The sequence below is a fragment of the Oxyura jamaicensis genome, chromosome 4 (assembly GCF_011077185.1).
Source record: "Oxyura jamaicensis isolate SHBP4307 breed ruddy duck chromosome 4, BPBGC_Ojam_1.0, whole genome shotgun sequence".
In the NCBI taxonomy this organism is placed as follows: domain Eukaryota; kingdom Metazoa; phylum Chordata; class Aves; order Anseriformes; family Anatidae; genus Oxyura; species Oxyura jamaicensis.
The window spans coordinates 9,067,915-9,095,866 of record NC_048896.1 but is presented as its reverse complement, the minus strand read 5'-3'; the positions used below and the strand labels follow the sequence as shown (position 1 = coordinate 9,095,866).

Below are 27,952 nucleotides of genomic sequence, written 5' to 3'. Positions count from 1 at the left end.
CAGCGGCGCTGGGCTTCCAGCTCGGTGCTGTGGGTGTGGGAGACGCTGCCGCGCTCGCATGAGTTGCTGCTGCCGGGAGAGGAGGCGAGGTAAGGGAAGCTCGCTGCGGGCTGGCGCCGGAGCTGCGCTGCTGCTTGGGCATCTGGCTGCTGAGCCGGGAGCTTGCTGTCCTGCGACCGCTTGCCCTGCTTTTCTTTAGTGGTTGATCCTCCGCAAAACGTATAGCGGCCGCTAATGCTGTAGCGGATAAAATTCTAGTTGGAATCAAAAAGATGAATTGTGAGTCTTAATCTGATTTCAGGTTATTATTTATCTGTGTGCCTGACTCAGCTGCACATGCAAACAGAGCAGCGGCGGGTGCTGTGACAGACTTTGCATCGCGGAGCACTTTGTTTCCGAGTGCTGAGGGTGTGTCTTCCCAGAAATCTCAGTCTGGGGCACGTCTTTCCCAGCCGGAGTCTGCACCAGGCTTTGAAACAACAGAACTGCTTAAACTTGCATGTTGGCCTTAAATATTTAAACGTTTGTCTTGCAGAAAGTGAGGAGCTTTGAATTCTTTGGGGAAATTGCTGCTGGCTTTGGTGGCTGCCTAACTTCCAGGGTCTGTCACCAGGAGAGGCTGGGCTCTGGGCTGCTGCGCTGCTGTTCGGATGGGAAGTGGCAAGTGGCATCGCAGGTTGGCAGGAGCTGGCTTCCAAGCTGACGAGTTTATCTCGCCTGCTATGTTTTCTGGCAGACGGACTGTGCTTGATGCTGGAAGCTGGGACTGGCTGTTTCCAAATGCTGACTAAAACACTTCTGTACCACAAGCACATGAGCATACCAAATACCCTTTGAAATGCTGAATTGTTTATGGTGGGAAAACGTGGACTTAACGTGTTTGAAAATCTTTGCCTGTAAAACACATCTAGAGCTGCTTCTTCATTGCCTGGTTTTGTTTATACTGAATGTGTTGCTCTGAGCTATCATGTAGCTTGATTTTACTCTTACCTGGCATTTCTTCTACAAAACCCTTGGCTGTGAGGAGTGACTTTGTCAGCTGGAGGACTGTCCCACCCTCCTGAAGGTGGGGTGAGGCCAGGTAGGGCACGGAGCTGCTTCCCCTCTACCTCTGTCTGGCATGTGCTGGGTGCTGCCGGAGCTGCTGGACACAGGGAGGAGGCGGCAGAGCCACGCACGGGGATCCAGAGAGAAATCAGTGCTGGGTACATCTTGGAGAGCCTGCCTGGCTGTGAGATCTGCTAATTCGGGTGCGTTTTGCAGAGATGAGTCCAAAACCCAAGAGCAGAGCTAGCCTGATCTGAGTTTGGGTGTGTGACTGGTGACTTTGGTACCTTTGCTCTCTCTCCTCCCTGTAGTAATTTACATTATAGAGGAGAAGTGTAGGGAACACCCTGCTGTCAGAGTAAACTGAATTTCACTATCATGGCAGCCTCCTGGGAGGCAAAGAGAACAGCTCTCTTCTGCTCTTCCAGGCTTTTCACATTAATCTCTGAGATTAATGTTTCTGCTTTTGTTAAGGGTAGATAGGATCTTCAGCATCTCCTCTAGAGAAAATAAGCATTGAATTTACAGTTTTTTCTACTTCCAAAAGCCACTAGAACAGCTATACAGCAAAGCTGATTTATTACAGTCTAGCATTGTTTCTTGCTATGAATCAAATTACTTTGACTTCTTTCCCTTTCTCCCAAGTACTTTTTAAATGAGATTATGAGTAGCAGGGGAAGGATGGGAAAAGATTTTTCTCATTTTATCAGTAGCTCTTTCTAGTGAGAGATCGCTTAGGTGAAATTCCTGGTGTGTTGTGTTGTTGGTTTTTTTTTTGAGACTTTTGAAACAAACATAATCCCATGTTCAAGCTATGGTTTGTAGTTTCAGCATTCATTGTTGTGCTTCTCTCTGAATGTTCCTTATCTGCCTAATGGGCAGCAGTCTCTGGGCTGCTGGGATTTCAGCCGTAGCTGTGCAGTCTCAGGACAGCTGTTTACTTCCAAGCTGATAAAACAGTCTGCAAAATCGCTTGGCCATGGCTGTACCTTTTGAAGGACTGCACAAAACCCACCCTCCCTAAATTATTTGCTGAAACTCCCTATTGTCCAGTTCACCGGGGATCGGCAACGTCACACTGGGCGTTTGGCTTAGGGAAGCTTGCTTGCTGGCATGGAATAAGCAGTGACTGTGCTGTGATTTAATTTAGGGATTGGGTTGATTTCTCTGCCTGGACAGGCAGGAAGCCTAACAGGCAGACTGAGTAACGCTTCTTTTAATCACGGAATGTTTTTTTATCAGCAACTTCACCTGCCAAGCAAAGGTGCTGCCTGGGAATGGAAGCTGTAGCAGCTATTAATTACCAAACGCGGGAGAAGCTCCTGAGTTATGTGGCTTTTGGGGGCTGAGGACCCCAGTTTGGGGGTCTGTGATGCTGCAGTGGCCCTTGGTAAAAGCAGGGAGCCGTTACAGGAATAATATGATGAAGGCTCAAGCATCCGACTTTTCAAGAGGAGGAAAGTCTTTGGGCCAGAGAGCAACATCCTGCATGGTGCTCAGTGGGCACATCCCTCACACACAGTGGGGCTGGAAGTGCTGGGGGAGTGGAGGGAGGTCTGGGTTGTGTGGCCATGACTCCCTTGTATCTGTGAAGAGCCTTATCCAGCTGCTGTGGGCCAGGGCACAGCCTGAGGTCTGAGGCCACCTTTGTAAGGAACTGGGCTGTGTTAGGGCTGAATATTGGGAAATGGAAGGATACATGCCTAAAGCATGTCAGGGGTAAACTGCAGGTCTCAGCAAGCAGATCCCATCCTCTTCTGAAAGGAAGTTAGCACTGATTCATCCTTGTGATTCTTACACCACCTTGCTCATATAGGTGGGGAATCTGCTAGCTTTTCCACCATTGCTCTGGGGGTTCCATCATAAAATGAGGGCTGCCTTAAGTTTTCTTGTGCATGGGTGGTAAGAGGTGGGTCCTCAAAGTCTTTTATGGCTAAGAAACAGAATAGGCAGAAGGAAGTGTTTAATGCTCTGCTTTATTTGGTGAAGTGCACAAGAATAAGGATTACTATGAGCATAAGAATTTCCTGAGAGACTAGCATGACTTTTCTGTGCCAGAGCCAGGAATTTAAAATTAAGCCTTCTGAGTCTCAGTCCATCAGCAGACATGTGACCCCTGCCATCCCCTTTGCATTTAGGTTTGAATTCACTCTGATGAATTGTTCTTGCTTTTGCAAGTTCCAGGCAGAATGAGTTTTCTCTTCCTTTTCTGAGAGGCCTTGAAAGGATTACCTGTTCCATGCTGTAACAACTAGTTATTGGGGAACATCATTCCACTTCCACTGATGTGAACACATCACTGAAATTCAGAAGTAAGTTAAACTGATCTAGTGGGCTTCAGAAGATACTCTAATCCTGGGGCATCTGCTCTGCTGAAAATGGAGGTGGACCCAAGCCCAACGTTTTGGGGGAGCATTTGGCAAACAGGCTTTGAAGGACTGATTCACTGGTGCCTCAGGCAGTTCTTTATCTGGTTTCTGCTGTGCCCTGCAGATTCCAAGTGCTCTGTAGATAACCGTAATGGACTTGAGGCAGCGAGGCAGCCGGTGTGCTGTAGCTGGGAGCCATGTGGTTGAGCATCGCCAGGTTCTTGCTGTCTTTCTGCTGGTCTGTGTCTGATACATGGAAATTTGTGTACTCAGATCCATGCAAATTTCTGTGTTGTTTCAGTATTTCAGATGCTGTCCTGAAAGGTGTGGCTTTCCTGCTCCCTGGGCTTTTAGCAAAGGGCTAATTCCTATTTTGATGCTGTAAGTGGAAATCTGTCATGCTGAATTGGGGTTTCCCGTGGATTCCAGCTGCAGCTCGTTCTGGATCGGGGTGCTGATGGTGCTGACCCTGTCTGGGCTTGGCTGCACTCCAGAAAGTCTCCGTTGCTGTGCTGGAGAGTCTGAGGCATGTGAATTGGCTGGTGGGCTCAGTAGTCATTTTTAAAAGGATTTATGAGAATCGAAACTAGTGAATCTTGATCTGTCCTGCAGGGAGAGAAAAGACTTTGACCAGTTCGCAAAAACTGAAGGATCAGGCTGTCCAGGTTCAGGAAAACCAGCTTGCTCAGTTGTTCCCTTGCAGCTGGAGTGCCCTGGCTTCTGTGCAACATGGGTCCCCATGGGGCATCTGCCCAGGCGCTGTGCAGAAAATTCTCTGGCATCATTCTTGCCAGATCTAGCTTGGAGAAGTTTGTTTTTTTAACCTGGACCTGTTGGAGGCAAGTGTGTATCTGGAGGTGAGTGTCCCATAGACACGTCTCCAAATCCAGAGAGAGCTGCTGTCAAGCCAAGGGTGGTGCTGAACTCCAGTGTGCATCTCTGCTCCTGATGGATTTGACAGATTTTCCCTACAGCGGCAGGGCGTTGTGTAACAACGGGAGCAAAGTCTCTTCATCCGCTCCCAGATGAAAATAAACTCAGTGGGAAGCGTGTCTCTCCCAGCATGACCCTTGGAGGAATTTGAAAGAATAAAAGCAGACCTGCTGAAGGGGCGCTTGCTGCTGTAGAGATGTACTAAACAGCACCTGGAGGTGGGAAGAAGTGAGCCTTAAGGTGCCCCGTGCACTGGCAATTGCTGCCTGTGGTCTTTTGTCCCTCTGCAGCGCAGGGAGTGTCTGCACAGCAGCCGGCGGGGCACAAAACCAGGACGGACAAGTGGAAAGGACTTGATGTGCTGTGTGTGAAGGCAGTGTCCTGAGCAAGCTGGAGAACTGAGGGGTGGCAGTTAATCAATTAAAGCAACCGGACGAGCTTAGATAAATTCAGTTATAAAATTGAATCTCCGTGGGGTTGCTTCTTGGCCTGCTGAGGTGAGTTGCTTGGTGCTATGCATGAACGAAGAGAGCTGTGTTCACAATGAAATAAAGCTGAGTATGGGTATTTTGGCTGAAACTTCTTGCAAAAGGAGCCAGGGGGAACTGGGGTGAGGGAAGCATAGGCATATGGATGGCCACGCCATCCTCTGCTGCTGCAGCCCTGCCTGAAGAGCAAGGAGGAAGAGGATGGTAAGCAACAGGAAGGCTGGAGGCCAGATCTGCTGAGTCACCAGGATTCCCTCCAAATTAGTGAGGTTGCTGCATGTGCTGCAAGCCCAGGGAGTCTGGCACTTGCAGAGGGCTGCAGGGTGTACCCAGTGCCTGGCTGTCTGGTATGTTATTCCTAAAGTGATACAGGTATTTGTTGGATTAGTGGTCAAAGATGTGCAAGTTTTGAAGTATTTTTAATTTGCTGATGCTGACTGACTTGCCTTCTCATGTCTGGAGCCTTTGTCATGAAGTGACAGCAAAACCACAGGTTCCTCTGGAAAGAGGAATATAAATTGGGTGAGTCACTGTTCCAAGACAAGTCCTATCTCCTTTCTTTTTTCTTTTTTTTCCTTAAATTGGATGGAAAAGGGGCATATTAATACCTTTTTGTTGACACTTTAATGTGTCTGCATTTGCCTGTTTGAGTAAATAAACTGATACTGTTAGTTGTGGAGATATTAGAATGGGGTGGGGCAGGGAAAGACGGAGTGGCTCAGCTTTCAAACTAGTGCAGAGCTGCTAAGAAAGCAAATTCTTCCATTTGGATCAGAAGCAAATTCCAGCTCTGTTTCTGTTGGAAGTGCTTGACTTGCTGTCGGGAAATATTTGGTTGCCGTGTCCTTTTAAAATTGAATTATTCCTTCACTTCTTAAGATGTGCAAACTACTGTTTTGTGTTTGTTTCTTTTTTTAATTATTTTCCTTCCCACCAATCCTCTGCACAGGCTGCAGCTTCCAATGCTTCCCTCCTGGGACTGTCTGGGGACCTTTTGCGTGGACAGGGTGTCGTAAGTTGCTGTCTGAGCAGTTAATCCACCCAGAAGTCCTGGTGAGCTCCTGGAACTTGTCTGATGTCTGCACTGCAAGTGCGGAGTGCCAAAGTGGAGGCATGCCTCTGATGCAGCATCCTCACAGCTCATCTCCAGGTGGCTTACAGCTGTGAAAACACAGGGGCTGGGGCAACTTTATTTGACCTGCCAGTATTGCAGTTCTGTCTGGAGAGCAAATAAACTGACCCCGATGCGCTGACTGTGGTGTGCTTAGAAGCTATGAAGCTTGTTTACACAGGAACTTGATACAGCTCCTATCTGGGAAGGGAGTTGATATTAGAAAACCTGAGATGCACTTAAAGCAGCTCTCATCTCCAGCAAAAAGTGAGGTCTTCAAAGCGCATAAATGGGCTGCACGCCTGCTGGCCGTGTGCTTCCGTGAAGCTGCTTTAATAAGTCCCGGCAGCAGGGAGCCCCCCTTGCTCTTCTTTCCTGGTGGAGGGGTGCAGGCAGGAGTGAAGGGATGTTGAGCAGGAATTACTTCCTTATACGATCCGTTTCTGTGCACGTTGACCAATGGGCCTTTCGTCACCAGGGTGTGTAGTGAGCGTGGGGTCAGCTTCTGTCATCTTTTGTTTCTCTCATTCTCTCTTCCTCCCTCTAAAATGGGTCTGTAAGCAGAATTTGTCTCTGGCCATCATTGCGCGCCCTACAGAAGCTCTTCTCCCAATAGAAGTCAATGGGACGTGGTGAGGCATGAGGGACGCGGTGCTGGGTCACCACCAGGGCTTTGAGAGAGACAGCTGATGTGTGATCACTAGTGTAGTGTTATAAAAGGGGTTTTATGTCTGTAAAGACAAAGCCAATTGTTTAAAAATGTGTCTGAATGAAAAACACAATTCTGAATGCCCTTGACTCAGCTATTTAAAAAAAACAAACAAAAAAGCAAAGCAACACACCACAAAAAAAATCTGAAGAGCTCTCCAACCAAGTGTGCCAAATGTAGGTGTAATCCTCTTCACTGGGAGAAAGCAGGGGGGAACAACCAAAATGGAAAACCCACAAATCTCCATAAAATCCTTCTAGGAGCTTAACTGTCCCTATCTACTTATAACTTCCTCCGTCTCACTAACCTTTTCAAATCCTGTTTTGTTGTATCATAACACTTTCCCCTTCTCAGTCAGCTATAATGAAGTCAGGTGTCTGCTTTTTTTTTTCTCTCATGGTTCAAGTTCTCTCTTTCTCCTCTCAACTTGAGAAACAGAAAGAAGAAAGTGATAGGAAAACAGAGGTAAATCTCTTTCATAGACTTGCTAAGATGAAAAGCATGGAGACTGGTTTTTTTTTCAAGTGAAAACCCACGCAAACAACGGTAGGGCGTATCCTGCGTGTGATAATTCTCTGATAATCAAACAATGCAGCTTTTGTAAAAAAAAAAAAAACTCTCAGCTTACCGTGGTGTTAGCTTCTTGTTTTGGTGTTAAAGATGGTAGAGATAGACAGCAGCAAGTGAAATTCCAATGAAATGGATAGGTAGTGATGTTCTTGGAAGTCCATTTTAAGAGAAGCCCTAATGGTTTGAAAATGAATTGGAGCAAGTGAGGATTAGGAAAAAAGAATGAGTGAGGGTGGCTTGGCTGAATCTTTAGTGTTAGAGTTCAGCCTCTCCTGCCTGGGAGGTGATGCCATGTGTAGCCGAAACTGCTTCCAATCTCGATACCAGAGTGTTTCTGCCAGTTGTGAAATCCACCTTTGGTACCGTGCACTGAACTTTCTCAGAGCTGACTTTGTTTTCGTTGCCATGCAACTGTTTTATCCCCTGGGGAAAGGAGAAAAAAAAAAAAAAACACCCAAGTTTTGGTTTTGGAGGCCCCAAGGACCGGGCTGCTTGGGTGCTACAGAGGAGCTGGCTCGGTAATGGAGAAGGTCCTGGTCAGGTGGATTGGGCACCCAGCAAGAGGAGCAGCTGTAAAAATTTACCATGGTGTTGTTTTACTCTGTGAACCTGAACAATCTTTGCAGCAATTCCTCCTCCTGCCCTGTTCTTGTAGTATGAACCCAAGGCTGAAGCTAGTTGTCTGGCTGTCAGTGGCTCTTGCTGACTGTTAAATATCTCGCCTGCCTGCTGGCAACTCTGCGGATGCTCGGAGCTGGGGTCTGATCTGCTCCCCTTCGTGGCTCCGCAGTGATGCAACTTCTTGTTGCCTTTCCCTGCTGCTGGCACCTGTCAGTGCTGTTTTCCCGGGGTGCCACGCCTGCCCATCGCTCTCATCTCTAATGACTTTTCTCCTTCCAGACTGCGTGAAGTATTACAGAAAATGAATATTTACAGCTATGGGCAAACTTGTGTTCTTAACCCAGCAAGTGCTGTGGAGCAGCTGTGAGCTTCAGACAAGAGGCTTGCTAGTCAGAGCAGAGGTATTCATGAACCCAAGCCTGGGTTGTCACTTAAGCAGTGAGCCAGCCCGTTTGGGATCCTGTCTTCTGAAGGTCTGTAAACCTGAAAGCAGCCTTCATCCTTTTGCTCACAGAGGTGTAGGCTGCCTCTGTTCCCATAGGCAGAGGAGGAAACCTTTTATTTTCCCACTTTGTAGCTAACCAAGAGTTGGAAAATCTTGGGTTACAAATCTCACTGCAGGTTGCATTGAACCTGCCCAGATCCTCATTTTTAAAGACCCTTAGCTAGTCTGTAGCTAGTGTGTGCACTGGAATGTGGGCACTGTTAGCAGTGCCCACAGTTTTATCTGCAGGAGGCCTCTGCACAGGGTTTGTCCTGTTTGCATGTCCAATGAATCACTGCTCCCTCTTGTTTGTATCAGTCAAAGTGCCAACATCATCTGACGCTGCTGTCACAAGCCATAGGAAGGGGACATGGGCAGGTCCCTGGTCTTTCACCATCTTTTTGGTGATGCCTCTTCTCTAGGCTAGCAGGCTGCCACCTAACCAGTGCTTGGAAAGCAGGATTAGGGTACATGGGGGCAGGAAATACATGCGTCATCCTTTGCTTCTTTAAACACCCTTGAAGCTGGTCTGGTCTGGGTTTCTGAGTGCTCGTGGCTGGTGTGGGGCTGCTGCTGGCTGTAAGGCACTTGCTCACAGTGTTCCTGGCATGCCTGGCTCAGGAGTGTGCACAGGGTCAGTGGCTGTGCAAACAGCCTGTTCCTTGCATGCCATTGAGAGACTGACTCTGGGAAATTGGTGTTTATTCAAAGAGTTTTGTTGTAGAAAAGCGGATTTCCTTTTGGTAAGCAATATCAGGTATACTATTTTGTGGAAAAAGACCTTTTTCAGGTACTGTTCAGAATCTTTATTTGGTTTAGGTAGTTGCGTGCTCCGAGTGGGCAAATGGGCAAGCAGAGCATTCAGTATCTATTGTATTAATATTTTAATTGTAGATATCTATTCTGTTCAAAGCTGTGGAAAATCCCTGGAGATATGAACTTTTTTCAAACTACAGCATGTACCTGTAGTGGGTACCTTAATGTCTGCAGAATAACACAGCCTGTAAAATAAATACAGAGAGCTAAATATTAACAAAGCTAATGGGATTTCTGACTTGGTAAGGAACACATTTCCCATCTTCCAAGTTTCACATCTGTTTTTCTTAGTGGAAAGATAAATGCCTCTTTGAGAGGTACGGTGACCTTGTTACCGATTGTTACTGTACTGCTGTTCAAAACTGCACATGTTTGAATGCAGCGTGGTTTCACACAGTGTCCTTTTTCTCTCTTTAGGTACTCACTAAATTAATGAGATGGCCATCACCACGCAAATCTCCAAAGATGAGCTGGAAGAACTCAAGGAGGCCTTTGCCAAAGTTGGTAAGTTGCAGTGAGGTCACTTCTCATTGCCTGTCACTGTCCCTGTCTGCTGTACGTTTGAAGAGGACTTATCCCACAACCATGAAAAATGGTGCTAGCAGGACACAGGCAGTCTCCTCGTCTCGTGGTCGTCTTCGTGCCCAGGAGTCCCTCAGCAGTCTTGTTGCTTCTTGCTTGTCACTTCTAGCCAAGGAGTGCATAGGAAAGGACGCGGGCAGTGTGGCTGCCAGCGAGTGCTGATGGACAACATTGCCTTGGTGCTCTGGGTGGGCTTCTCTGGCTGCAGATGGTGGAAGAAAAACCCAAAGAGGCATTGTGCTCCTTTGGCCCAGGCAGCCCTTCAGGGCTTGCACAGCGCTTGGCCCCGAGGCTGCTGGCTTTGGTGGCTGGGGCTTAGCTGTGCAGAGGGCAAATGTAGGCTCGACATTTCTGGTTTGTGCAGGTGCATCTGAGGCACCATGGTTGGTGAGCTTACAGGCAAAGCCTAATTAGTGGTTGCATACCTGGACATTACAGAGCAACTTGCGGTGGTAATAAAATGCTTTGTGGCCACTGTGCACGTGCGGTGCCCTCTGGTGGCTCTGTTTCTCCCTGGGTCTCCCTTCCCTCGCAGCTCGTGATGCTTGGTTGCCCAAGCTGCAGCCTGCTGCCTCCGCCTGCCTCCCTGCTCCCCTATGCTGGCGTTGCACAAGCCCCTGGCAGGCTGCTTCGGGAAGCTTAAATGGGCAGAGAGCTGACATCACGGAGAAAACTTTGCTGCTGGTTTAGTTTCCTGCTAGGGCTTATAGGAGGATCAGAAAAAGGCCAGGGAGTGGTGGGATGGGAGCAGGATGGTGGCAGCGGGCTGAGGTCAGTGCCTGCAGCTGGGGAACCGCGCCTGGGGCTGGCACCGGATGGGAGCAAATTGCACAAGTGGTCAGATCTGCCCCTGCTCATCTCCCCGGCTGCACATCCCTGCTGCCTGAGCACTGGTTATTGCTCTGAGTCAGTAGCTGCCTCACATCTGAACAGAAGTCTTGCTTGCTCTAAATTAACAACATGTAGGGGAAAAAGTAGTCCTCAAAGGTAACCAATTCTCACAGAATAGTGTTTGCTGTCAGGATATGAAGCAAGTTGTGTTTTAGGCAGTTCCCTCTCCTATCTTATTCTTGTCCCAGACTTTTGCAGCAGGTGGAAGCCAGCTGGCACAGAGGTAGGTGAGTAACCATCGTGCTTCTAGCGGTGTAATGCACCTCTAATTGCAAACTTTGAGACATGGGTGCGGGCAGCCCGCTCTGTCTTTGGATAAATTTAAAATGATTAACTGGGATGGATAGAGTGGCTTTTTGTCACTAGTGTGTAGGGAAAGTATTGAGGTTAGGTTGGCTGTCTGCCGTTGCACTGAGAGCAGTGGGAAACTCAGGTCAGATAGTGATTTGTTTTAGGAAACCAGCTTGCTCTGCTGTCCCTGTTCAGTTTACAAATATAAAAGAAATGTCAAAACTTACGTATTAAAAAATGTGATAATTAGCCATTAGGATGTACCCACAAGTGTGATGAGATCTACTAGTTCTTTTTAGCTGCCTTCTGTTCTGTGTGCTTTAGGCATGGCACAGTTCACAGACACTGCTGTGGGAGGGCCTGTGCCTGTCGAGAGCATTTTTAATGCTCTTGTTCCTTTCATTCTTGCCTAAAGGAGCCATCTTTGCCCTGGGCTATATAACTGGTTGCTAATGATGTGACTGGCTTCCTCAGGGAACTTCTAATGGTGTCCCTAGCGAATGTGCAAAAACACTGGACTGAGGCTGCTGTTTAAACTGAGATTTTTCTTCCCCTTCAGAATCCAGCTCCCTGGAAGACTTTGAATGCATGGTTAGAGTAAAACTCAGCTAGCTGGTTTCTTTGATGTCTTAAGGGAGATGTGGGGAGGGAGGAAGAAACACTTAATGGAGTGATTTCTGCTCACCAGGTGATGTGCAAGCTCCAGTGCATGGCTGCGCTGGCTTCCTGGAGACCTGCTTTAATTCTAGCACGGGGCAAGCCGCAGCTCTGGCCAGGAACGCTCCTACTACAACAGCTGTTGCTAGTGTGGATTGATAGGGCTTTGAGGATGTGTGTCTGATCAGTTGCTCTGTGTACAGCTGGACTGGGTACATAGTCAGCCTTCTAGTATCAGGGTGTCCCTGAGGTCTGCTAATGCGTACTCTGTCACCTCTTGCTCTCCGTGCCTCTTGCAGGTATCCCCTCTCTCCCATGCATCTGGTATGCTGTTTTGACAGCAAAAGGCAAGTCCTGTAGGCTACCTGCTGCTTGCTAGAAGCAGTCTGGTCCACAGATGAGAAACTGTGGCTTAAGGTTAGCACTAAAGTCAGCTGCAGCTTGGGCAGGCAACGCCCTGCATCCAATAACCAGGTATTGCGGCTGAAAGCGAGCCAAGTGATAACAGCAGGGGTGGAAGGAACATTTTACCATCTGACAAAAGTAAAAATCTGAAAAAAGTAAGAGGGGACATAATAACTATTTGTGCTTTGAACAACCTGTGTTAGTGGGGGAAGAGCTGTTTGCTCCCAATCTCAGCCAATCTCTGAATTCGTTCCACAGAACTGGTGTGCAATGTCGCTGCACTTGGCCAAACAGTGGCACTCCACAGAAGAGGCGTGGCAGAACAAAATCTGCAAACTTGCTCTGCTTATTTGTCTTCCTCCTCCCTGATCCTAATAGCGAGATAAGCATCTTTTTCTGGAAACACTAAGTACTTAAAAACATAGCCCAGTTGAACACTTTGTTCGATGCTGCGAGGTGCAGAACAATGCTCTGAAACGTTAGCTTAAGGCAAACAGGGATCTGTGGTCCTGCTGAGAGCATATGTCCTTAAAAGGAAATGTGTGGGTTACTTTCCCCTCTTGCATCCTGTTATTTAAGCTATTTTAAGGACTTGTCTGGAGGAAGCTGAGCCAGAGCTTGGAGCAGCTTTGGCGTTTTGTTTATTGCGGCTTTGCTGCGCCACCTGCATATGGGCAGGAGGTGGTGCCATATATCACGGCGGCGACCTTTCGCAGGTTTAGTATGCTGGCATGCATGCATCTTTCAGTGGAAATAGGAAACTTCAGATGTGCTGTAGTTTCCTTTCCATCAGGCAGATTATAATGAATCCAGGCTGTAGCTTGTCTGGTAAAACAATTTCGCTTTCTTCCATTAGTAATTCTGGGTCATATGCTAAGGGATTTTGTTTGGGATAGCTTCTATTTTGACAGCCTCTTCAACTGTTGAATACCATTTTAGATTTTGTTAGAGAAGGATTTTAGACCTCCTCCTGTCTGAAATCTGCCCTGTTGCAGGACATCCAGCAAAGCACCATATGGTGGACCTGTAGCAATGCTGGAAACGATTACAGATCTTGCTGGTGTTGGGAAGGGGACATTGTTTTTTTTAATGATGTTGCTTTGTATATTTGACTGCTGTGTCAGATGTTCCACCACGCAGTGAATAACTAGTTACCAGGCTTTGCTGCCAAGCCAAAACCATGGGCTAGCATATCCATCAGGTTTTAATGCTTAAATCTGCATTTCTGTGGCCAAAGAGCTAAAACTTGAAATGAGAGTGTCTTTACTGAAAAAACCTCTAACTTGGTGTGGGGTCTTGCAGTTTTGCCAACAGACCTGTTTTACTGGTAATTCCCACTTCCAAAGCGTCTGGGACATAGATGCCCTTTCAATCTATGAAATAAATCAGTGACTCTTTTTTTCCAGGATACTGTAGAAAAGTAGCTATTATAGATGGGTGTTTGGGATGTTGTTAAGAGTTGGAAGAATGTGGATCCTGGGACCAGAGGGTTCTGAGCGAGTTCAGGGGTGTTTCTCACCAGGAGGAGTCCTTCAAACTTGTGTTATGTGCTGACTGAGCCCAAAGCAGGTGCTGGGAGCAGCCAGTGCACAGTCCCTCGTAATGGGCAGCATCTTTCCTGGTGCTGCACTCCTGTGTTGTATGCGCTTGCATGCAAATGTGCATTTTGAATGACGCTTTGTGCTGCAGAGCTTCTAATTTTTTTCCCCAGTGAGCAGAGGGAAAACTCTGAGCCTGGCAAACCGCGAAGAATGGGAAGATGCTGCTTCATGGGGGTGAGCTGATGTACCTCACCAGCATCGTGGGCAAATACTGACCAAACTGCAGGAAAATCCTGATATCTGACCTGCAGCCAGATGTGATGCTTGCAGGCAGAGGCTGAGCTCAGCGAAGCAAGTTGTGTGGATGGGCCAGACAAGGGGCTGGGCTAATTCCTCAATTGCATTCCAGAGTGTTTTTATGTTACAGTTCCTGTTTTGCAAGAAAACCAATATAAATGCAAGGCTAGGGTTTAATTTGTTGAACTGGATTGTACCCCTAAAAGACATGCGGGGCTTCATACACAGAACCGAGCTCTAAACAGGTTTGAGTATCCTTTACAAGGTGCATCTCTACACATCGTATTAGAGATGAGGACTGGAGCTCATTTCCTCGCTGTCACCCAAGTGGCTTTTTGCCTTGTGAAATCCCATATGTTGCTTTTTCTCTTTCACTTCTCAATAGCCTCAGACAAGGCATATGCAAGTCTAGTTCAGAAACTCTTCTGAATGTCATGTCAAGAGAAAAACTGTTAACAGATCCAATCAAAATCACTTTAATGATTCCATCAAGGATACAATGTGTATTTTGAAGCCTTACCTTATTTTTCTCTATGGTTTGCCTCTTTAACGCTTGGATAGATGTAAAACTTCGTTTTTAGGAGGTGGACTGATCAGAAGAAGTGATGAACGGGTATTTCTGGATTTACCTGCTTTATTTGGCAGCATGGCGCAGGACTGTGGATAGTTCAGCCAAGCACAGGCTGAAGCAATGGGTGTAGGCTTCAGGCATGCTGAAGGTGAAAGGAAAGATCTGTTTCAGGTCCATAGGCCCTGGAGATTAGCAAGTCCCTTCTTTTCCTTGTCTGATTATTATTTTTTTCACTGGATGTGAGATGGAAAAAAGACGCATATTATGTAGTTAAATTTAGTAGTAAGAAAACAGTAACAGAAGAAGCTGTGATTTACCTACAGGGAAATAGTTTGCTGATGACATCTCAGACTGGACTCAGATAAAGCTTGCCTTTGTAAGCTTATATTTTTTGAATAAAATTCTAAAATTGAAAGCCAGACAGCAGCCTGTTGCTATCATTAATCATTGGCCCCAAGCACTTTATTTCATCAGCATTATTGTAAACACTGGCACTTCATAAAGTAGTTTAATGTATTTATTGTCTGAACTCAATGTTCTTTAGTTTGAGATCCAGGGACTGTTACTTCGGATATTTGTCAGGAAGTGTTTGAATTTCACTTTCTGGCTAACTTATAAAAACAATCTTAAAATCCCATACGGACCTGGAAAATGAGGAGGGGGTGGAGCAATGGTGAGGACATGCTGCTTACTGGTTTTTAGTGCTTAAAAACCATTACTGCCACCTTATTAAAAGTAAATTGACTTTCAAAATATGCTAACTAACCGGACTTCTGAGCTATCCTAATTGCTTTATTTTACTGTAGAAAGCATCTCCCTTTAAGCATAGGTACTGACCCAAGTGGCGGTGGTATGAGATTCCCGTGTGAACAAAACCAAAGCTTGCTGGGGCAGGGGCAGCTCTTTGGTCATGCAGGCTGTGATCTGCATGGGTGTTTGGGGAGCAGAAGCTTCTGCTTGAATGCAGTTTAATACCGTGGCCTTAAGGAGAGACTGCTTCCTTATAAATATTAGAAATGGAGGCTTGCACACTGAATCAAGTTCCTTGGGCTGTCTGCGCCACATGCCTACAGCAAACAGATTTTAATGTCACTTCTGAGCTGGTGGTAAGAGCACAACATGTCTGCAGTCCCTGTCTCTGGCCATGCTGGAGGGTCACACTTATGTGTTGGGACGTAAATCTGGGTGCACGGGCTGCTTCAAATGCTCTGGCCTCTTGTGGACATGACTTTGCTAAACCTGGATACCAGCTGTGCTGGGAACCGTGATGTTTGCTCACCTTAGTCCTCTTGTAGAAGGCAGCACCCAGCCTGTGCCTTTCCCTGGTGGCATTAAAACCATGCTTGCCTGAAGAAAGACTGGGGCTGCTGGATTTGCACTGCATGATCTGCAAATGTGACAACATCTGCAAAGGGGATGGGATCTGTTGATGTGTAAAGCTCCAGGCTTGCAATTATTTTTGTTTTCTTTCTTTCCAGATCTGGTAGGTGATCACATCTCAATGAGTGTGAAGTGAGATGTATCTTGGCAGTGACCGTCAAAGTGAATGTCATTGCAGAGCTTTCTTGGGCTGTATTAAAATGTCTGGCCTCAATTTTCTGTCAGCAATAAATGAATAACATTATCAACATGATTAAAAAAAGGAAACGCAGAGCTGACTTAGTGTTTTCAGCTCAGAATGTAAAAAGTGCTGTGTTTCATTACCTTCTATTTTTAACGCACAAACCCAGCTGCAGTGCAGTTCAGATGTAAAAAAGTAACTCTGGAGATGATTTATGAAAACACAGATGTTCTCTTGCGAAACTTTTTACAACAGCCTTGGTCCTGTGTATCAAGAGCTGTCCTGCTCAGCTCTGCTTTGAAGCACAAAGACAGAGGGATCTCATGGCTTGCACTCTGTTCCAAGGATGAGCTATGCGTATTTAACTTGCACCTTTGATTCCTGAGTGGTGTCCATTGAATGGTGTACTTCTTGCACTTGGTATTTTTTGTGTAGGTGCCCCGCTGTGTGTCTGCATCCTGCACAGTTCTTGCTTTCAGCAAAGAGGAGTGGTCTGTGTAATGTAGCCCTAAAACGTGTGGATTGTGATGATCGTACTAGGAAATCCTTCTTAAACTCTCTGTCCTCAGCGTAAAGGTTGCTTGCTCTAAAGCATGTTTGAGGGTGGGGGCTTCTTTTCTTCCCCAGTGTCTGGAGTTCATCCTGTTGGATGACTGACATATTTCTAAATGGCCTTCTCCTGCCCCTTTTAATCCTTAGACCTCAACAGCAATGGGTTCATCTGCGACTACGAGCTGCACGAGCTCTTCAAGGAAGCCAACCTGCCTCTCCCTGGGTACAAAGTGAGAGAGATCATCCAGAAGCTCATGATTGACAGCGACAAGAATAAAGATGGGAAGATTAGTTTTGAAGAATTTGTCTATGTAAGTGATATTTCTGAATTTTCAGCAATCTTTGGTAGATGGCCTGGGGGGCTCCTTTTAGACAAAGCTGAGAAAAGGGGGCTAAAAGGGGCTGACTTTAACACAATCCTAGTTTTCTAATGATGACTTTTGAGGCCTTACCATGTAAACAGTAGCTCTTTGGTCATATACTGGGATTTCTATGGTTTGTTGTGCTGTTGCTGCCAGCCTTTCGATTTGGACAGAGGAAAAACCATGTTGGTTTTCAAACAACACAAACCAAAAACAATATTCTTCCACATGCTTTTGCTTTATGAAAAGTCCATTCGAGGCTAAAAGCCTGTTTCCATGTGGAGTGACAACTGGATAAGAGACTTCCAGTTCTCCAAACTTAGAGTACTGAGTGGAATCTGCTCACTTTTTCCAGGCATACAGATGAATGCTTGTTTTCCCTGTGAAGCGGTATAATTTCCTTTCTCAATTTAATGGGACTTACAAGCATTTGCTGAAGATTTGTGAGGGCATTTCAAGGCACACTTGGAGATTAATTTAGATGCTGAACTAGGAAAAATTAGATCCATTTGTTGCCTTAAAAGGGAAGAACCAGGAGTAGGGAAATGGGAAAAGTTGGAGGATGGGTCTCAGCATTTTTCCTTCAGCCTTTTTCTTCAGAAATAGGTCAGATTTTTTTATTAATTTGTCTTTTTATTTTCAAAAGTACAACACTTCCTTTCCTTATCCTTTTTATATTCTGAGTGAATACTGGAAGAGTAATATAAAACATGAGCAGTGCATTTAGGGAGCTGTTTTCATGTCAGCTACTACTTCTCTCAATATTGCTTAATGTAGCTTTACCTTTTTCTGTTCCTTAATTGTTTTCAGACCCTCTGAACTTTTGAGTTCGGAGTCAACTAGTAAGTTGGAGTTTGTTTGCAGTTTGTGAACACTTGCATGCTGGGTGCATGTTTCAGCTGTTGGTTTGAACTCGTCCATAACTCTAACTTTGCACTAGGAAGGAAGAAATTAATGTCTTCTGTCAGATGTCAATGGTACCAATGATCAAGTAAACATCATTAGTTGTCTTAGAGGCAACTAATCCATACAGTAGGTTAGTTACAGAACTTTTACCAACAGAACCATTGACCTTTTCTAACTGTGAGCACTTCTGCTGTGGTTTCTTGGACAAAAAGTAAGACATGAACTACCTTGAAGCTGGAGTCAAGGTACCTCAGTGTTAAAACACGTTTTCCAGAGAGGGTGTGCAATACCAGTAAGAATCTGGCAAAACTAAAAATACATAACTATTTTTAAACAGACTTAAGATCAACCAACTAAACAGAAAGTCCCAAACCTCTGAGCTGTTGAATCTTCACTCAGCTCTGCCTGATCACTGGGGTGAGCAAAATCTCTGCCTGCCATCAGGAGATGGTTTAACTCTGTGCTGCACCATTGTCCTGACTTGCTATGTTTCCCGTGTTTAAGGGTTGGGGAAGATAAAGTATGGCAGCCAGGCATGCTGACCCTGCCAGGTGACACCTCTGCAGCCAGGCAGGCTAGTCCCCATGTCTTGTTTTAACAGCAGCACCTTGTTCTATTTGCAGTGCTATTTCATTGCCTTTTCCTGGGCAGTGTTTGGAGAACCTACCTATGTTTTTCTGCAAGATTTGTGTGCGATCAAAAAAAAGATAGTAGAATGTTGGGTTGGGATGGATGAGGAACCCAGCACTGCAGAAACCTGGCAGGAGCAAAGAAGGCATGAACAAAACAAAGGGGTTTTATTTTTTTTTTTCAATTTTATTTTCAGTATGGTTGAAACTAGTTTGTTTAAGTTTTGATGCAATTACATTAGGCTTTCAAACCAGTGAATGTATTTTTCCCAACAGTTGCTCAATTCTATAGGAACTCAAGGCCACTAATAGTAACATGCAACCTGCACAAACTACACAGCATAGTCCTTCAGTGCTAAAGCATCTCTTCTGCTCTCACACAAGAGCATTTTGTCCATTAGTCCACACCTGCTAGAAAAAGGCTTACCTGAGACACCTGTTATGGATTATTGCAGATTAGATTGTTATGCTCTTATCAGAGTACTGCTTTTTTGTCTCCTGTGGGCTGTGGACGAACTCTTGTGTGTGAACTAAAGTCACAGTCACATGAGCATCTGGCTTACACAGAAAGGTTAAAATTACACAACAGCTTTCTCAACTTTGGTCCTGTGGAAACTGCTGCATGCGTACCTGCCTTCATATTGCAAAGGTTTCACTTTTTTCTTGTGGTCCCTTGAAATCTACTTGAAAAGGTAAATGTGTGAGAGTTACTTTAAGCCTAATGCTTCTGTTTCAATTGCCACTTGCAATATGTGTTAAAAGGGAGTGGGACAAGTCTCTGCCTCCTACCTGTGTTAAATTTAATACCACTACAACTTTGCTAGGCCGTTCACATTTGCTGTCGTACTGTGAAGTTTGCTTTAAAGCTGAGAAATAGAAGATAACTTCTGTAGCCCTCTCATTTTATGAAGGCAATCTTTTTTTGTCTAACAGAGCACTTTAAATTGTAGATTTTCCAAGAGGTGAAAAGCAGCGATATTGCTAAAACTTTCAGAAAAGCAATTAACAGAAAGGAGGGAATCTGTGCGATCGGGGGCACCTCGGAGCTCTCCAGTGAGGGGACGCAGCACTCTTACTCAGGTACTCCTCTGACTTTCACCTCTTTTCTCTGGTAAGTGGAGGCAAAACTAGTAGACCTCTACTACCTGCCCCACACTCTGCTTTTGTTCTCCAGTAGTTGAATGATCACAGATCAAGGTGAGAGCAGGACGGAATATAGTGTAACGCAAGATTAGCAGTGTGTAAACGAAATGTGTGCTTGCTTGTTTTGTTAACTGTGCTTGCTGATGGCGTCCTTGTGTCACGTTTGCACATTGTAAAGATGTAAAGTAATGAGTAAATGACAGGAATATTCTGATGATTTGAAGTCAAACTCAGATTTCTTTAAACTGTCTAATAAAATAGTGTGGTTATGATAGTGTTTTTTTTTTTTTTCCCTGGGCTATTGTACACTGTTTTGGGTAAATCTGTGCTGTGTTGTGAAGAACCCTGTATTAAATTTATAATTGGTTATCTTAGAGGAAGAAAAATATGCCTTTGTAAACTGGATAAACAAAGCCCTGGAAAATGATCCTGACTGTAGGCACGTTATTCCAATGAACCCAAATACAGATGACCTGTTCAAAGCTGTGGGAGATGGGATTGTGCTATGGTAAGTCATGATGGCTCCTGAATTTAAAAAAGAAAAACAAATAAAATACTCCCCCAAAACTCCATTGTTAGGGGAATTTTCATCCTGTTCTAGTCTGTTTTTTTTTTTTTTGTATGCCAGCATGCATGCACAAGATTTTGCATCTATAAAGAGGGGCTCAATCCACCCAGGCTTTTGGTGTCAATGCATGATGGTTCTGCTGTTTGGTACAAGCTAGTGGTTTTGTCTGGTACCGTTGTTTTGGGCTTGAAACTAAGTTTGAACGGGATAAGTACCTCGCAGGAGCAGAAGTTATCCTGATGCAAGCTCAACCTGATGCTAGGTAGCTTGGGGAAGGATAGACAGATTAAGTACCCTATTTTTTGGATATTTAGACAGACAGTGACCTCTGTGGGAATGTTAGTACTTATGATATTAGCTGTCCTAGGTTAGTAAAATAGCTTATTTTGCTGCATGATGAAAACAGAAGGTATCCAAGGCTGCTGAACAGCCAGTCTTCTACTGTGTATTTTTTTTTTTCTAAGTATAAGTAAATGTAATGGAGAACTAGATCAGCCCAGAATATAAGCAATGCTGTGTTGCTATGTGAAGGATCTCTACTGGACTACGCATTGCTTTTTTTTTTTTTTTTTTTTTTTTTTTTTGCTTTAGCTTGTAGTTTTTCCACAGTTTCAAATAATTCAATTATTCAGGTGAAGATTCAACTGAGTAGGAAGTAATTCACAATATAAAGTAAACACGTACCATGTTTTTCTGTTGACTAAAACCTGCTTGGCTTATATTTCCCACTAAGCTTTTTGCAGTGTTTTGTGCAGTTTTTCTTGTTGGCCATACTACACCTGTACAGTAGGAAGAAGCGCGTTGCCTTGCTAGACTTTGCAGCAGATGACAAAGTAGTAATGAGCCTTTGCTAGTTCAGTGACTGCATTGTGAATAATTCATGTGCTCTTTTTGCTCCAGCAGCTGAGATCAATGGTGGCCAGTGACATGTATAAAGTTTCAGGTTTAGCTATTAGTTTCAAATACATTCCAAATACGTTCTTGATAACATAAATATTAACCTCTGATTTACACAATATTGATTTAAAAAAAAAAAAAGCAATGCAAAAGTAAACAAGTAAAAGAAAATTTACTGTGGTGAGTATTGTAACAGTGAAACAATTTGTTGAGATTATATAAAAATGTCATTCAAATACTATTGTTTTTCTTCCTACCAGCAAAATGATCAATCTTTCTGTTCCGGACACAATTGACGAAAGAGCAATTAACAAGAAGAAGCTCACACCGTTCATAATTCAGGTACAGTACAGTTCTGTATGTTTGCAGAAATTCACATTCAGATAGAATAAAGGAAAACCTAGCATGGTGGCTCAAGGAGTTGCTATGGAACACTGGAAAGGAAAAAATTTTTAAAGTTGCACTGAATTATTAAAGGCAGATTTTACTGTGCATAATTGGCAATTTTAGTGGTATGGGTACAGTTCAAGAGACTAGGATAACTAGTCTTCAGGTAATGACAAAATAAGTAAAATGACTGAAATTCAGTTCACACCTGTTTTTGCTGCACTGATTATGTACATTGGTATCTTCACAAGCAATCTGATTATCGGTGTGGACCAGCTGTGAGTTGTTCCACAGTAAAAAAGGTCTTTGCACAGGTGTTTGCACATATGTGGATACCTTCCTGCTTCTCTAAGTCATGTTCTTGTTGATGCCACTAGATGTGACTGACTCGAAGGCTGAAACTAAATAGCAGAGGCTGAAATTAAACCCCTGTGCCTAGTTCAGTTCTTATTGATTCAGTCTGCTACTGTGACAGCTCCATTAAAGCTTCTACTACTGTAGGGCAGCTGGGAGAGTTTCCTCCAAGCTGCTGATGTTGGAGCAAGGACGAGGGGGAAGTCCCTACTCTGCTGGCACTGGATGAAGGACATCTCCCTGGGCTGTGTCTCACTTGACTGTGCTGTCCACAGGAGAACCTGAACCTGGCGCTGAATTCTGCATCTGCCATCGGTTGCCATGTTGTCAATATCGGTGCAGAGGACTTGAGGGAAGGGAAACCCCACCTGGTTCTTGGGCTTCTCTGGCAGATCATTAAGATTGGCTTGTTTGCGGACATTGAGCTCAGCAGAAATGAAGGTAAATGATGCCGTAAGTGATAACTTGGACAGCATGAATGTCGTCTTGGTCCTGAGCTGCCGAGGGGCTGCATGTGATGCTGCGTCTGAGCCAGCCAGCGTTGCTTGCCCTGTTGCGTCCAGCCCCGTTGCCACATCTTCCCTCCCCTCTGCCGAAAGGGGAGAGCTGGCCATCGGCTTCATCGAGGGCGTGCGCCAGGCTGAGTGCCCAACAGCTGGTTTGTAGTTGCAAAGTTGGCTTGGGTGGGTGGGTTGTGCACACATTCTAGACGTGGTCAAAGTGAATGTTACAGCTCTTTCACTTTCCTTTCCATAGGATTGCCTTTCTTGGTTTAACACCTTACTAGACAGGGTGCCTCGCCTTGATTTCATCAGCCCTTTTCTCCTCCTGCTCCCTGATAATGCACAGGCTGTGCTTTGCCTTGTCCCTGCACAGGCACCTCTTAGGTGTTGCAGACCACTCGGTATGAAGCTGTTTTGTGTCCCGTCCCTGTGCTGTTGCCTTGAGGCTTGGGCACAGTTTACCTGGCAATGTCAAGCTGTGGGTGAGGTTGCAAAAGCTGCTTTCATCATTTTAGGGTTATAGATCATCCTCCAAAAAGGAAGGAGGGTTTCTGTTCTTCAGGAACACGTTTGCAGTGACATGATTCTCCTCAAATCCTCTTTGCCGCTGTCCATGCCACAGCTGAGCTCTCACTTCCTTCTCAGCCATGGGACCATCATGCTGCAGTAATCCCACTGTGCTTGCTTGGTCCTTTGCAACAGCCTCCAAAACTGAAATTTCTCAAATAGTTCAGAGCATATGCATGGAGGGGCTTCAGTGTCTTTTATTTAAGCTTCCTAATCATGTCCTAGTGGTAAAGCTGTTTACCATAGGCTTGAAAATCCTGGGTGAGTGAATAACCCTCCAGAGAATTTTGTTATACTAGAAAATGGGAAATACTGTTTCTCGTTTTTACAATGTTTTCTAGATTGTTCATATTCTCTGTGGAACAACCCACTCAGGAAACTCCGCTAACACCCAAATTGTATTGACTTAACCGGTAGCTGGTTGTGTCCGCCCTTCCACTCTGAAATGTTACTGCAGTTCAGACTCTGGGAGGGAGGTTTGCCTATTTTGAAAGTCCTTCTTTCCTCTTACAAGCATTTTTCTTCCAGCACTGGCTGCCTTACTTCGTGATGGTGAAAATCTGGAGGACCTTATGAAACTGTCCCCAGAAGAGCTGCTCCTAAGATGGGCCAACTTCCACTTGGAAAATGCAGGCTGGCACAAAATCAATAACTTCAGCTCAGATATCAAGGTATTGAGAACTCTCCTGGCTGCGCATGCCTGGGAAAAGCTGGGAGCAGGCCAGGGCTGTGTTTGCATGTGTATATGAGGCCCTTAATCCACAGACAGGACCTTTCTTAACCTTAGTACTCCAAATAGGTATAACAGGGGTTTTCCAAAGGGCAGATTTAGGGTACCACACTGCTACTGTCTGTGGCCATGAGGATGAGCCCAGCATTGCACTGTCCGAGTGTTTACTCCAGTGTGAGTGCAATCCTGCTGCAAAACTGTTGTATGTTTTAATCAAGTAGCAAACTGGTATTTGTCGTATGTTTTTGAATGTTCTTAATCCATCTTTTTTTGATGGAGCTGATTTTTCGAGGGCACGTAAAAAGCAGCGTACTGCAGCTCACACAGACAGGGTGAAATAATTATCCTTGTGGAGTGTGATTTCCACATGCTCCTTGCAGGTGGTGGCATTTCATCCTGTCATGGGTGTAAGAGAGGAAGGGAAATAACAGCTGTTTTTTCAGGCGTGAGGTGTGGCTCTCTTCTCACTCTCTGCAGTAGTGAAAACCAGAGGGTGATGACTCCTGGTCAGTGTGGAGTTTTTTCACACTAACCCCAGCAGGTTTCTGGAGCATATTTGCATGGCCAGTAATTGGGAGGAAGAGAAAGAAGACTGAAGTGGATTCTGGGGGAGGGGACTGTCAGGATGGAAGGGGGGGGGGGGGAAATATTTGCGGTGTGTGTGTTTGCATGTGCATACGCTTTTATTTCCAACTTCAAAACTACACAGAGTGCTGCTGACAGCTGGGGCTTGTCTGATGCAGCCCATAGGCTGGCAGGATATTACAGGCTCCTTTGCAGTGCTGGGGAGTGAAAGGACTTGTAAGTGATGAATAATTACAGCAGCTCTTTGCTCTTCCTAGTTTGTGACCATCCCTGGTATCTCTCCTTCAAACCATTCTAGCTAATGGGTAGGCACAGGAGAAAACATTGAGGTTCTGTGTAATCAGCTTTTTGCCAGAACTGTCTTTTCTGACTCACCTTCATCATCACTGTAGCAGTAGGAGTGGCTGCTTTGTTCAGGGATTAGGGTTGTGTTGGGATGCCCACATGGTCTGGTTGTTGGGGGCTGTTCAGGCAAGCCATGCTGGTATTTCTGCCTCCTCCAGCCCCTGAAAAATGGCCAACACCAGTGTGCAACAAAGTCAGTGTGCAAAGAGTTAAAACCCATAATTATTTGCCTTAAATATTTCTAACCTTTTCCCTTTGTTTTCTTTTTTGCTGCCTGGATTTCTGCCATCGTGCTCTCTTAATATTGTCTGTCAAGCTTACAGATTTTGGTAATTCAGTAAAGGTACATACGCCAATTAGGCACAGTGACTTGGTAACGATGAGCTTGAAATGAATTGTTACGATGTATTCACTGCTGTGCAGGAGACCTGAGTTCTATTTCTCATCCATTTCAGGATTCTAGAGCTTATTTCCACCTTCTCAATCAAATTGCACCTAAAGGGCAGAAAGAAGGAGAGCCTCAGATCGATATTAACATGTCAGGTTTCAATGTAAGTATTCAGGCTGTTGTGTCTTCGTGCTGTATAGTTGCAAGCTACTTGTGACCCCATAATAATTGCTCCATGACATCTAGGTAACCGGGTATCTTCGTTTCAAGAGTGTGTAAAGTGTCAGTGGATGTGTGCATGCCTTGGGTATGTTGTGATTTGTTGGTTTTAAATGAGGCCTGGTCACTACCTGCCAATTAACGTGTATGATTAAGAAATATTTTGGATTTTTGCTGCCTTTGGGAGCATGCCGTATTTTAATTTTGAACCATCAAGTTCAAAAAGCATAAAACTTGCAAAGCATGCAAAATTGGAATGGATCATGCTAGGAAAAGCAGAGACAAACCTGGACAAGTGTATCAACAGCAGCAGGGACTAGAGCGGATGCTTTGTCCCTTTGTTTGATTAGCAGCTGATGCCCAGTGAAGGCAGGTGGAGTTGTGACGTTGCTCCCGGTAGCTGTCAGGAGCTTCCCATCTGCTTTGTAGCTTGATCTCTTCCCTGACAGATCTTCTCCATTGTGTCTCTGGCAGGAGAAGGACGACTTGCGAAGAGCAGAGTACATGCTTCAGCAGGCAGACCGGCTCGGGTGCCGGCAGTTTGTCACGCCAGCAGATGTGGTCAGTGGGAATCCCAAACTGAATCTGGCCTTTGTTGCAAACCTGTTCAACAAGTACCCAGCACTTACCAAGCCTGAAAACCAGGACATTGACTGGACTCTACTAGAAGGTGATGGTCTTATCAGTCACAACATTAGGAGAGAAATATCTCAAGTAAACACTTAAATCACAAGAAACTATGCCCGGTGGAGGCATTTCTGTTGAAGTATCGTCTATGATTTGAGGTTTAAGCACTGCAATTGTGGTTTACTCCTTTGGGGTAGGTGAGGAGGGTACCTGATGTCCTGTTCAGCTGTTCTGAGCTTTGCAATTTCCTGACGCAGGCAAGAGCACCTTTGTAAAGTAGTGAGATGTTTGTAGCAGCACTAATTCTTGGCACAACTGGGATTAGAGAGTTAGTTAACTCCCATGTGAAAGACATTTTTGCTGCAAAAATCATAGAATCATTAAGGTTGGAAGAGGCCTCCAGAAATCATGTTCTTCTGAGCTCTGGTGAAATCAACCTGACATCCAAAACGTGAGGTCAGGGCAATCCTCTTCATTTGAAAAAGTCATGGCAGAAACAGTCTCTTTCCAGTGAAAAACTCTGCTATGCTGTTCAGAACTTCCTGTCCTGCAAGGTGGGAAACCATACAGCTCTGAGCTTGCAGAAAGTCGTATTGAACTCTTTCTCTTTTGTTCAGGAGAGACCCGTGAGGAACGGACTTTCCGTAACTGGATGAACTCCCTTGGTGTGAACCCCCATGTAAATCACCTCTACGGGTAAGCATTAGGTTCTTGGGAGAGACCCAACCAATTTTATGTAGCAAAATTCTTTTCTGGATCTGTTGCTGATTACCATGCTAAAACTTGTGTTAGCTTAGCAGCTAGCTGGCGTTAAACACGGAACATATCTTCTGCACTGAAAATTACAAAATGTTTTGAATTTTTTTTCTTTTTAGGGTTGTTAAAATTACAACAACCTGTAAAGGGCAGTAATTATTTGTGATGTAACTAAATCACTTAAGTTGGGAAATGTCAGGCTTGATCAATGTTTTCCATTTTAGTGATCTCCAAGATGCACTGGTAATACTACAATTATATGAAAAGATCAAAGTTCCTGTTGACTGGAATAAGGTTAACAAGCCTCCATACCCGAAGCTGGGAGCAAATATGAAAAAGGTGAGCATTTCAAAATACTTTGAAAGAAGCCATGGACACTAGGAGCAGAAGTAAATGTGTGTTATCTAGAAATTCCTATTTGAGGCTTTCAGAGTGATTTTTCTTTGAACTCTCTTCCGGTGTAGCTAGAAAACTGCAACTATGCTGTAGACCTGGGAAAGCATCCAGCCAAATTCTCCCTGGTTGGCATTGGAGGACAGGATCTGAATGACGGAAACCCAACGTTGACACTAGCCTTAGTCTGGCAGTTGATGAGAAGGTAGGTTTGATGTGATCAAACCCATCAGCCTTGTGACTTCAGTACAGAGTTTGTGAAGATTTTTGCCAGGTTTGTGAGATTTTTGCCTGCAGCAATGGAACAGGTTACCCACAGAGGCTGTAAAACCTCTGTCCTTGGTGAGATTTCAAGACTCAGCTGGACAAAACTGTGGCAGAGCTGGTCTCACTGCTGCATAAGAGAGGCTGAAGCAGAGACAAGACCTCCAGTGAGTCTGTGTCAGATCTGTGAACGTCCTGCTGTCCAGGATCACTTCTCTCGCCTGCTCGAGGCTGACCCACATGTAGCAGCCATAGGAAGGAAAGCCTAGCTGGCATGACCGTTCTAATGTTTAGCTGGAAATTGTGAAAGAGATGTACTCTGGGGCTGCTTCATAACCCCAGTCAGAACTGAAAAGGGGGGGGGGGTGTCACTTAACAAAATGGGATATTAACTTTATCATTTTATCTAGTTCTGAAGAATTCTCTAAGATGATGCAAATACCTAAGATATATCTGCAGATTAGTTGCATCTCAGCTCTGTATTTGGCAGTAGAGGCAAGAATGCTCAAACAGATTAAACAGTACCTTCAGTCCAGGCAATTTTGTGAGTTGCTATTACAAGACTCAGGTGCTTCACCTCATTAGACTTGTTAACAGCAATCACACTTTAGATAGGATAGATGACTCCTTTTTTGCCAAAGGGGTAAAAAAATAAGATGAAAAAAAAAAAAAATTAAAAAGCAGAGCTGATACTATGTGAATGCTTTCCATGCTGCCATGAGCTTGCATCACATCCAGGCAGTGTGGTTGCTGGGACTTAGCCCAAGCTCTGAGCCTTGTCTTGTTCTTTCTGCCTGTGCTCAGGTACACGCTGAACGTCCTCGAGGACCTGG

The 27,952-nt window shown here is 45.0% G+C and overlaps 1 protein-coding gene across 1 annotated transcript; it reads left to right on the top strand.

Moving 5' to 3' along the window:
- PLS3 (plastin 3) lies at window positions 1-27,951 on the top strand (the record flags this gene model as incomplete). The annotated part of the gene is made up of 15 exons (XM_035324212.1): window positions 1-89; window positions 9,566-9,652; window positions 16,644-16,807; window positions 19,344-19,473; window positions 19,912-20,044; window positions 21,262-21,343; window positions 22,018-22,183; window positions 23,341-23,483; window positions 24,789-24,815; window positions 24,928-25,023; window positions 25,554-25,749; window positions 26,324-26,402; window positions 26,687-26,801; window positions 26,927-27,060; window positions 27,924-27,951. Coding segments are annotated over exons 2-15 (1,560 nt in total), but the record flags the coding sequence as incomplete, so codon positions are not given.
- Between the last annotated feature and the right edge of the window lies 1 nt (window position 27,952).